Below are 12,212 nucleotides of genomic sequence, written 5' to 3'. Positions count from 1 at the left end.
GGAGACACTTCCTTGTCCGGAGGCATGCTGATGTCAACAAATGGTGTTTTTTTTGTCTGGTTGCCAGGAGACGGAGTCCGGGGAGTTGAAATCCGACGGTTACGGGTGGGCTTACTGACGGCCTTAAATGAAGGAGAAAGTTACGTGAATTTAAAACGAAATTCAGTGCGCCGTTGCGCTTTAACCCAGTTTGTGCCCCGTTCCTTTTGAGCGAACGTATAAATCGCTAATTAGTTACATCTTGAAGAAGCTGAGGCCCGTGTGCGGAGGAGGCCCTGAAGGGAGACGCTGAAGTCTGTTACGGCAACGGAGCTCCCGGAGCTGTTTTAGAAGGTAAAGAAACAAGGCTCCGTGTGTGGGGAAGGAGCAGATCAGGAAGATTTTTGCGAAACGCCCAAAGAGGGAGAAGTATAGCAAAGTGGACGACCGAACTTCACGGCCTGGAAGCTGTTAAGAGGGGACAGTTCTCCCCGCAGCCTTATCCGAGGGACGATCAGCTGTCTGAGGGAAGAGTCGAATACCCGGAAACCAGTGAACAGCTGACAGAGTAAACGTACGAGAGTGTGGAGAGCGACGTATAGAAAGAGCACCGTCAGAAGGCGAAGTAGCACATGTAATATACTTCCTTTTAAGGCAAATAAAGGATGTGAATGGAGTCATTACCGAAAGACCTGTGGAACGTTTAAGAATAGAAAGGAAGAATATATAATATTGAGTCAAGGGAAAGAAGGAAGGACTTATCCCTATAAAAGTGTTAAAGATACAGACACGTTTTTTTTTGGGTTACAAGAAGGAGGATAAGCAAGTGAAGAATGAGTTTATAACCCATATCATTAAAAAAATATACAGAGAAACAGAGAACGTATACCAAGGAGGGTACTGAGAGACTAAAAGTGAACTGACTAGTGACTTGTATAAAAAAGTCAAACATCATTCAGAGACTTACCTGAGTGGCGACATTTCCGAAGTTATTTGAAGGTGTTTTCCCTCGGACGAAGAGTGCTCACCGGGAGTCAAGACTTGTATCCTTTTCCTAAGAGAAAGAATGAGAAAGATTATCATTAAGTTAACCTTAATAAAAGTTGTTTCATAAGCAAAAGATAACACTCTCTATATTTATTTGTAAGCTAGAGAGGGCCATTCTCACACAGGGGTCATACAAAGAGGGCAAAACTTGTACAACTGACACATCTGCAGCATAACGTTTCAGGTCTTCAGAACACTCGGGTTTGCTTCTATCTGCAAGGCTCCCAAATGCCCAATGGTGTCCAAAGCTGAAAACCTGCTACCCAGAGGTAGCAAGGAACCCAAATACCCCCTAACACATGTCTGCAAAGCACTAACATTGAGCACCGCAGGGTAGTACACGAGGGAAGATTAAACACCTTTTTTATTAATCTGTGTACCAATCTCCTGACCTTCACCCTAGGTGGAATTTGGGGATGTTCAACTGTGCATAATTGTTGAGGAAATATTTAAGATAGACTACATTGAGCTTCACAGGGCCATTGTCAATGAAATGAGGGAAGTGTTACCCACCATATTTGCAGCAACCAAGGTAAATCTTGCGTCCGGAGTCTGGTCCAAAGACCACAGCTATGTGTCTGCAGTCCTGGAAGCATGCAGAAGACATACATGGAGGTAGCCCATGACCCTTCAATGTGTGGATGTGGGAGAAGCGGCTGCTGAGCATAATGCAGAGCCGCAACAGGAAAGCAGTCCACTAAACAGATGACTAAATAATAATAAAAAAAGCGAAGGCAGGGAGCCACACAAATCATTAGCTTGAAAGCAAAGAGCATGTCTCAACTCCCTGAGAGTTCCTAAGTACAAGATATAGAATGATATACGTTTATCTTTGTACCTTGATGATATATTCTATTGAAGGGTTCCAAGTGACATCTAATAGACAATGAGATGGAAGCTCAAGTTTGTATTTATGGCACTCAGAAGCCTCAGATGCAATGCACCCTGTAGGTGAAAGCTACACATCTGTAATGTTATACTCTGCATGGACCCCTCTGCATCTATTTGTCATCCCTCAGTGATGTTATTATGCAAGGGTACTGAAGTATAGGGTGAATGGGGACATGTAGTAACCCATTACAATAAAGAAAACTTATAACTGGCACACTGCCACCCACCCTCTTCTTCTTTTCGATTGTCAGCCCCAAACCAAAACCTTTGATTCCTCATATTGCGCCACCCTCCATCATCTACCAGTTGCCTCCCTAATGGCATGTTTCCCTGACAAAGCAGGAGTTATGAGTCTGAGTCTGATAGTGTGTGAGATCCCAGTCATCACAGAAGCTGCAGTGCTCACAGACTTTTAGAATCATAGCCCCAGCACTTTTAGGGGGCTCATGAATTGAATCAGCCGGGGCACATGGCTTTCTCTGGCTCCCTCTGTTCTACAGAGACATGAGGTAGGCAGAGAAAATGCCTGGGCTACAGGGTCTCGCATCTACTGTGTTTTGAACTTGAACAACCAGGAAGCGCTGCGTGGCAGTTAGCCAATATAAGCCTGAAGTCACATTCTTTCTGAAAATGGTTGCTCTAGGGGAGCAGTGCCATTCCGTGTTGGGGATAAGTAGTATTTTCCAGTCAGAATCACAAGTGTTAAACTAGCACTATCATGGAGTCTGGGTCCAATGATGATTAGGTTCACCTTGATTCTTCACCTGGAAAAATGATTGCCAAACCACCTCATATTTGCAGAGACGTGGGTCATTCCTGATTTAAGCTCTGGTATCATGATATCTTTAAATGCAGATACCAGCATAGGTGGCACAACTAAGGCTTAGGGGTACATTAGCAGACATTCCTGGTACAGACCATAGTGGATAAGGTACTTGGTCTACTTAAAGCTCTCCCTTTACTTGTGGTAGTTGGAGAAACTGATCCTCCTGCATTTCTCCAGCCCTTTTGGGCCATGGTTCAGCCTTTTGTGGTTGCCCTGTCCTTCATATGCTACAGGTATCTTAACATGTATGGGTCGGGAAGAATGTCTCAAGGACCTAGGTTTACACTTGAACCCAAAAAGGCATCAACTGTTCTAAAGGTATCAGGGTGGAGAACTGAACACATGCAGGAGCCTTCTCTACAGGCCCTAGAGCCCTAGTTGGGGGTACATAAACCAATATCTACAGTCCCAGAGATATAGCACCCAGCATGCTTCTTGATTGACTTACTGTGCTAAGATTCGGTGCCTAATATGCTTCATTGTTTCCTTGGATTTCTTCTTGCTATTCATATTGTCATCCTCTGCCAGTAGAGTTTCTGCCTAGTCTCCTTTATATTGCAGAGACCTACCAGAAAGTATTCTGACTTCCTCCTTGCCTTAGGGGATAACATTATGAGCAAACATTTGCACCTCCCTTGCCTGTACATTACAGTTAGGTTACCAGCAAGCGTGTCTCTCTTTTTGCCAGAGTTGTTGCCATGCTTGAATTATCACCAACCAACCAGGTCCGCGTCCCTGGCAAGATTGTTTAACAGGCTCTGGCTTCTCTTTCTGATTGCTAGCTCCTTCCAAAGGCTTGGTTATAGTCCATAGTATACATGTGGCAAATTGATCTAGTTCTCTGACCTGTAGTATTGTCTGAGATAAAGCCCTCCGAAGGCTGATGCCCCTCCTCTCTTATTCTGTGTTGGATCTCCCCAGCAGATGAATGGCACGCCTCAACAAGCTCCGGCATCTCCTCTTCTCTGGTTCTCCACATCCTCCGTGCCCTCTCTCTGCCACTTTCATTGCCCAATAACCTCTAAAATTGGTTCAGCGCTTTCCTTTTGGTTAATGGTATTGCATCTGCACTAGTTTCCCCTTCTCCCTTGCAAGTTTCTTTCTCGCTTACTGTTATTTTGAGGTGACGTGCATTTAGTTCCCCGTGGCCCCAATTTACCAGCTTATTACCTTCTTGTATGGGCACTGAGTGCTTAAATCCTCCGTCCACCATTGAAGGGTCATGTGGAAGTGGTTGCAGCGCTTAACGCCTCTTCGCTCTACAGCTTACCTTAGAGATTGTTGTAAGTTGTATGGGTGAGCACCTCCGGACTATATGCATGTGTAAGGGATGTATGCTGGACCAAGGCATGCCCTGCTTTGAAAAGTATTGGTGAGTGCTTTCCTACCTCTACAGGAGTGATCTGCCATTTGCCTAAAACATCAAGGATTATGCCTGCTCCATTCCAGTGACAGTCGAAAGTTGGGAACACTCAGCTCTCCATCTGAATGTGGGAAGGGTCCATTCTCCTTTAGGTAAATAGTTGAACACTGGGTTTTTAGATTGTGTCAGTGAAGGCCACAGAAGACACAGGTCTGTTCCTGTTCTCATCGCCATCTACTTTGGACACTTTCTGCCAATGAAGGTTCAGCAAGGAAATACCCTGCGAGATCCACTGTGTACCTCTGCTAAGTAGCTCTTCACGATGCTTGTGGAAGTCCCCAGCCACAATACTCCCCTTAACCTTCCCAGACGTCATGTCAAATGTGACCTTGTCACAGGAACATCCACCCTGACACTTTATTTGGGAATAAGTTCAGTGTGAGTTTGGTTATTTGTATCTGCTTTAAATACATGTTGACACAAACCTGACGATTTTACACTTCATTTAAGATTTTGTAATTTGCTTCAAGTGATGTCATCAGGATGAATAGCCATGTGAATTTACTTCATGTAAAGTTGTCACCAGTAAAGGACATGGGGTAACGTTCCTAGTGGCAGCAACAGGGTTAAAGATCATGCAATGTCATTGGCTGATCAAAGTGCATCTGCTGTCTCTTCCACTTCCCCTACAGTTCTTGGTTAGTTCATACACGTGTGCTCTTTTATCCCAAGTGCTATCTATGATGTTTCTTTCCTAGGTTTGGCTATAGTTACAGATTGTGGTGACGGGATGGAGGTTTGCAATGGTGGACAGCTTCTATGTTAGTCAATCCCCCGTCACAGCGTGCTACATAAACTGTTTTCCAGTGAACTTCTTTGCAGGACTTCTGCATGCACTTTGCTGCACTTCACCGGGTCCATTGTGTTTAGGGGCGGACTCAACCTGCCATGAACATACTGGCAATGTCATAATAACATGATTACATAGCACCTGCAGACACATTTGCTATGTTGTCGCTCTATATCTAAAATAAGTCACTATTAGCAAGTGTAATGCCACTCATTAATGTGGCCTAGCGACACTCATAAGCCGAAACTATTGCATTAAAATACAGATAAGGAGAAGTGGCATATGAGGAGGGACACATAGCTTGTAGGTGTTTGTTTATTTGCCCACCCATTGGCTGTCAATGACCATGCTAATCCATCCCTATGGCCATTCCCTCCCAGTTCCTACAGGTCTGCTGTCAGCCACTTGATTCATAAGCACTCTGCATGTCCTTCAGAGAAGTCCTGTTAAAAACAAGCATTGGCAAACTCAAAAGTTTTGGCTTGTGTACAAGTATGTGGCATTTACCAGGCACTGCTATTAGATGCCCAGGTACTCACAGCATTGTGCACGTGCTACCATCAATGGACAGTTAATACCACTACAGCTGTGTCTGGCAAGTGCCTTTGCCATGCTTACACAAAGGCCCCAACTGTTGACATTGCCAATGCTTGTTTTCTGATCTCAGAAGGTTGAATGGCAGAGTGGTCTCTGCCAGGTTTCGAAAATGTGGCCTGCAGTTTGAATAGATATCACTGCATAGAAGGCTGAGCCCACTGCACTGTCTCAGCAAGCTTAGACATTGACATTTCATCAGCCTAAAAACATTCTAATAGAAAGATGAACCATTAATAGGAAGATGAAACATTACAAACTAAATTGACTTCCCAGTATGTCATTTTATATGCTCATACTATCAGCCTAAAACCAATAATTTTGTAGTAGATAAAAATCAGCATATGCCAAGCTAATTTTAAATCCATTGTCTAAGTGCTGCATTGAAAGATATCATGTTATCTAGTTAGCACCATAAAGACAAGCATCCCTTAAACTGGGAAACGGCATGAGGATCTCACTTGTATAACACACGCTTTCTCTTTCAGTACCGGTGATGAACACGCTCCTGGAAACTGGGGATTCCTGGATCAGGTGGCTGCGCTGCAGTGGGTGCAGGAGAACATTGAAAGCTTTGGTGGGGATCCAGATTCTGTCACCATATTTGGAGAATCTGCTGGCGGAATCAGCGTTTCTGCACTGGCAAGTATCTGTCACTTTTTTCCCCATTGTACCTTTTTGTGTAAGTTAAAAACCTCAACAGCATATGGTTTCTGAAGTATGCAACAACATCCCAGTACCCATTTGTTAATCTATCTAAAAAGAAAGACTTAGAGGATAGAAAATGTTAGTGGGTAGTGCCTAGTAAGGTTAGAAAAGTAAAACTAATTTAAAAAAAAACAATGTCATTAGAATTTTGCCACACACGCCTTAAGGACACTGTTCATGTATACTAGACTAGAAATTGGGCACCTGCATAATCCTAAACTTAGTAAAGTTTTCTGGATGTGTACAATGAGGACTAAGAATGTACCCATAAATTAAATTTCAATTGTGGTTAAATTATTGTAATCTAGAGATGAGCGCAACACTATTTACTTGCAGGAAAAAGTCAACGGCGATTCACAAAGGTTATCAGAAATTGGAAATCTGTGATGCCCACCAACTAAATCCCTTTGCAATTTCTAATGCGCACAATAAGATGGCCATCTTGGGCTGTAACTCGCATAGTAAAATGAATCCATGATTCACAAACAAATTACGCTTTTCCATGGATCAAGAGAAGTCTCATGTCTCCTGTGAGACAGGCATGGTATCCAAAAGAGACACAGACGCAAAAGTAACAGTTTCAAAACCAACCTTTATTTAATAAAGTTCTGGGGTTGCTGTAATGCCTATCTTGCCCTAACTCCAAAGGTGTTGTTCTCCTAACTGATGTTTCTCAGGGCCGTCGATGTCCGTAGATCCAAATCCAAAGTTTGTCTGTGTCCAAACCTATGCTTGCCCTCACTCTTAGACAAAATGTGATAGGAAGACTTCTTAAAGGAACAATAGTGGTTCAAAAAGAAATATAAACCATGGCTGGTTTCAGGTAGTCTTACCAATAGGTGTAGTTCTGCCAGTTCAAAATAGTTCAACTCAAATGTTTGCCCTTGGAACCTTCCACGTAGGTTTCTATCAGCAAGTCAATAATGTTCACAATCTCTCTGGGTCTGTTGGGGTTCCTTTCCTTAATCTCCGACTCTTCAGGTTCCAAACAAAAAAATACACAGCTCTTTTCCGTCCTCTCAGGGTTCCCTTCCACAAGTCTAGGCCTCTCTTCACAAAGTTCAACAATATCTTTAGCGGCCCCTTAGAGTTCTCTTCCCTAAGCTTAGGCCCCTCTTAACAAAGTTCACCAATGTATCTTTTGGGCCTCTTAGGGTTCCCTTCCGAAAGCCTAGGCCCCTCTTTATGACATTCAACAAACAAACAACAAGTTCCTCTTGTCAGGATGCACTTTTCAATGTACAGCTCTTTCATGGGGGTAGTTGCAGAGACTTTAGAGAACGCCAGATTCTTTGCTCCTCCCAGGTGTGACCACACTAACCTTTAACCCCTCTCCTTATTCTCCAGCACCTTTTCCTCTTCTGTCCTCTTTCACTCTGGATTATTTCCCAGGATGTACCAGGCCCCTCTCTGAGGAAATAGTGAGTTTATTTCCATTTCCCCTTTGCTCAAAATTGAGAGACATAGGGATATCTAGGGGACCTGGTTCCTCTAAGTGGTGGATTTCTTTACAGGATCTATTTACAGGAACTTCAGGGACCCCCCATTTCTAAAGAGGCTGGTGGAGAAGGGGGACTCTCACTCCAACTTCTCCTTTCAAGGTCTAGTTTACATTTGCCCCCTTTCGAATCACAAGAGGATTTTGATTCTAGTGAATCCTGGGAAGATATCTCTGGGGAGGACGGTCCCTGTTCTTCTGGGCCCAGAGAACATTGTCCCAAGAGGTCTTCCCTTTCTTCCCATAAAGAAATCAGTCTATTTTCTGGAATACTTGATGGTGTAGGTGCCGGAATGGTCACACCAATGAAGCTATCCCTATCGGATGGAATGTTGAGGTCTTCTAAGTCCCGGGAGGTATCATGTCATGGCCCAAACACCACAGAATAGACCTTACTCTTAGTAGGAGGATTTTGACTCCACTATGGAGGTATTAGGAGACCCAGAGAGTGATCCTCTTTGTTCTTGCTCCCAGAGAGATTTAGATGTGGGCCTGCAATGTAGGATCTTCTGAGCAGTCATGGGTACACTTTTAATAGGGGAGATTGCTTCTGGTCCTAGGGTAAATAATAGTAATTCTATATCTCTTTCCTTCTAACTGGAAATAAATAGTGGCATATTGGTGAAAGAGATCGAAGACGGTGGGAAAGTAGGACAGAGGAGCTTTCCCCTCCTGGGTTTCATAGCCAGAAGATATGGACTGGGTCGGGCTTCCCTAAAGATGTTTTTCCTTGTCAACGTGTTGTCACAATCTGACTCAGTATTTTCAGCATGACATTTTATTTTTAGGTCCCCTTGTCCATTGGGTTGTTTATCGTGCATGTGTCCAACACCAATCTTTTTTTATGTAATAATGCCCCAGTATATGTATTTCTTCTGCCAACATGATGTTCTCTTTGAAAATATGTGTTTCTGGGATATATTTTGGCAAATAGTAAAACAGCATTTCACCTAGTGGGGCTGGATGATTAAGAAGGGGTTGAAAGCTTTTCATCTACACATGTATCCCTCATGTGTTTCCGTCCGGGTTACATCAGCAAAATATCTGGATGACTGGTTGGTTTGGTAGAAAGTTGGAGAGCCTTTAAGCTGGACATTAATTAGTTTGACAAAGTGTTACAAACAGACACGGCTCCCACAGAGTATGAAATACATTCAGGGATCCAAAAAACTGCCTCTTAGTGTCATCCGCAGTTATGGCAGAGGACGAGATTGGTGGATTCTTGCTCATTGGAATTGGCGAAACCGACATAGAGGGTTTTAGTCACTCTTTTGTTTCCTTACACACAGCTCCGTGCAGTATTTAATCTCCACCCACAGGAGATGCGTTGCGTTGCAACCCTCGATTCAGGACGCTTCCTGTTTCCGGGTCCCTCTCGCTTCATGTTTCTGGCTTCCTTCGGTTCTGCCAGTTACTTAGCCATTTCGCTTCGGCGATACTTTGCACTTGTGTGCTTTCCTCCCTCCTCTGCTTCTCCTCTCTCTACGGCTCTCTGCTGTGCCTGGCTTACATATTTTTTCTCTCGTGTTCAGTTCCGGCTCCACGGAGCCTCTCTTTCTCTCTCTCTCTCTCTTTCTCTCTCTCTCGCTATCTCTCTCTCGCTCGCTCTCTCTTTTCTCTCACCCTCAGGGTCTTTCCCTTTTACCCGGGTCTCCGTAGTGCCCTTACCTGCTCCCGGCGCTCCTGGACCTGGTGCATTCACCGCCTCCTTCTCCTCCCTGCACAGTAAGGACGGCTGCTTCTTCCGGCGGAGTCTCCTACTCCTTTTCACTCGTCCAGAATCTCCATCTACTGGACTGCAATTTACCTTCTGTGACATCGCTCCTTACTTCCTCCGGCTGGAACTTTCTCCACCTCCTCCAGTCAGCACCATTGGGGATTTTGACTTCTAAAGAAGAGCCTGTCTTTCATCAAGGGTTTTTCCCTCCGGGGTTTTTTCCCTTTCCGGCTTGATTCCGGAAGGGGAGCCACAGGACAGCTGTTCCTTAGCTGTCACTGTGGCTTCTCTCCGTGACAAGCAAGTGCATCCCAAAATGAAAAGAGACTACCTCACCCGGCAACACCTCCAGGAAACCAGCGAATCCAACATCTCAGGTGAGGAGAACGTGGGCATAGGGGAGGAGGGCAGCAGGAAGGAAACCTCAGCACACTTAGTTACTTAAGATGTGACAGTCCCCTCAGTTTAATTTTATTCAACACTGTTCACATCATTGTTGTGTTCTTGTTTCAGTAGCCAATAGTCTCCTTCCTTTAAAATCTTGCGATGTCCTGGCTACCATAACATAGACCAGAAACAGTCACCTTCCTTTACACTCATGGGATGTACAGGCTGTCAGGACACAGACCGGAAATAGCCCTCTTCCTTTAGACTTATTGGATGGCCTGCTGCAGAGACAAAGACAAAGAACAGACTCCTTCCTTTAGACTTGTGGGATGTTCTTTCTGCCTGTTCCTGACCAGTATAAGTCCCCTTCCTTCAGACTCATGGGGTGTCTTGGCTGTCTGGAAAAGAACAAATACAGTCCCGTTCCTTTAAACTCATGGGATGTCCCAACTTCATGGATGCAGACCAGAAAGTGCCTCATTTGTTTAGACCCATGGCATTTTCTGGCTGCCAGGATGCAGACCAAAAATAGTACCCTCCCTTTAGACTAATTTGTTGTCCTGAATGGCAGGAGTCAGACATAAATAGTCCCCTTCCCCTGGACTCATGCCTGTCCTGGCTGCCAGGATGTAGACTAGAAATAGTCCCCTTCCTTTAGCACTATGCCTTGTGGTGTTAAGACAAATCCTAGAAATGTCATGCACTAACTACGGAAGGCACACTTCTCAGCTTTGGCAAACAACCTGTTGTCATATAAACAACGCAACACAGTCTTAACATGTATCTATTTATTTATTGGACATTTGTATGGCACCTTTACACAAATGTTTCCAGATGCCACAAGACAAATAAAGGGGGGAATGGTCAGACATAGGGAAAACAACAGTTATACTAGGTCTTGTGGCGTTCTTACTGTGAAAGCGGACATAAAACGTGCAAGGGAGGACGGAGGAAGGGGGCAGGGCTGAAGAGGGTACAGAGGGGATAGGGGAGAAGGGCAGGAGCGGGGGGCACAGAGGGCTTAGCAGGTGCTGAGGGGGGCCAGAAGGGCTAGTGCAGAGGAAGTGGGAATAGGAAAAGTGCAATGGATGAGGTGTCAGGATATCCCAGGAAGGGTGCCCGGTGGTAAGTGCTGGTAGGGATGCTGTAGGACTGGACAAAGAGGGCCTAGCTCCTGTGAGACTCATATGGGAACCAGGCACCAGTCATAACTGCAGAGAGACAATTAGCAAGTGAGGGGAAAAGGAAAGTCTTGAAAAGTTTCCAGAACTTAAGACGATCCAGCTCAAGTCTGAGGGGTCCAGGAAGGCCATTCCAGAGGGAGGCTCCTGCCAAGGAAAGGATTATTTCTCCTGCTCTCTGCTTGGAGAAGCATCTGGCCTGCAGAGAGTTAGAGCTAGAGGCCCGAAGAACACTAGCAGGTAGGTATTTATGGAGAAAAAGCTGAATGTAGAGAGGTCCCAGGCCCCAAACAGCCTAATGGATGATGCACAGGGTCTTGAATTTCATCCTTTTGGTCACCGGAAACCAGTGGAGAGATTTAAGGGCTGGAGAGATTTAGTCCTTGGGCTTGAGGATAAGGATAAGTCTTGCAGCCTTATTGTGGATTAGTTGAAGAGGGCGAAAGGAAGAGAGAGGCAGATTGAGGAAGAGGCTGTTGCAGTAGTCCAGCCTAGAGATAACCAGAGCTTTGGAGACATTGAGTTTCTTGTTAAGGATTTCAGTAAGGCGACACACACCTTGGTCTCGGCCTAGTATGCAGCGCACAACTGAAATGCTTATCTTTTTATATTGATTCAATATTGAGATGGTACACCACTCATATCACACCCCCTTTTCAAATACCCCGTGTCACAATGGACCATGAACCAGGCTGGTTGGTAAAATACAATTTTCATTTATTTATTTTGAAATTCAAAAGAAATCGTACACTTTTAATAAGGGGCAGCAATCACCAATGGGGTGATGATTACAATGAGAATGTGAGCAATGCACTGGGTTTAACCTTCTAGTGAAACATATACACAGCACAGCGGAATAGGAGCACTTTTTGATTTAGGAAAGATAGCACCCAAGTCCCTCAACCCACCAATAATCAATTCTGAGTGGATGAAGAGAAGCAGCTGGTAATCAGGAATAAGAAGCAAGAAATTGAATCTAAATCAGACCTTCCCTCCCCAAATAAGAGAGAAAAACGGATTTCAAACCGCTTGCAATGTTAGGAAATGATACTCGGAAATGGACAAATGAATACTGAATGTGTGTTGAAAACCTTGAAGCCCAAATAATTCCTCTCTAAAGCAACAGTGCAAAGACACTAACAATCACAAAGAATGGATTACCAAAGGCATA

General features: G+C 44.5%; 1 protein-coding gene across 1 annotated transcript in view; it reads left to right on the top strand.

Annotated features, from left to right (window-relative positions):
* The window catches only part of LOC138455172 (fatty acyl-CoA hydrolase precursor, medium chain-like), a 419,018-nt gene that overhangs the window by 175,771 nt on the left and 231,035 nt on the right, over window positions 1-12,212 (top strand). Inside the window, exon 5 of the mRNA XM_069607090.1 lies at window positions 6,039-6,192. Within this exon, the coding sequence (XP_069463191.1) occupies window positions 6,039-6,192 (154 nt within the window). The remainder of the gene's footprint in view (window positions 1-6,038; window positions 6,193-12,212) is intronic.

Source organism: Ambystoma mexicanum, chromosome 1p, assembly GCF_040938575.1.
Source record: "Ambystoma mexicanum isolate Mex_15411 chromosome 1p, UKY_AmexF1_1, whole genome shotgun sequence".
Lineage (NCBI taxonomy): Eukaryota > Metazoa > Chordata > Amphibia > Caudata > Ambystomatidae > Ambystoma > Ambystoma mexicanum.
Note: the sequence above shows the minus strand (reverse complement) of the source record. Positions and strands in the feature narration are given on the sequence as shown.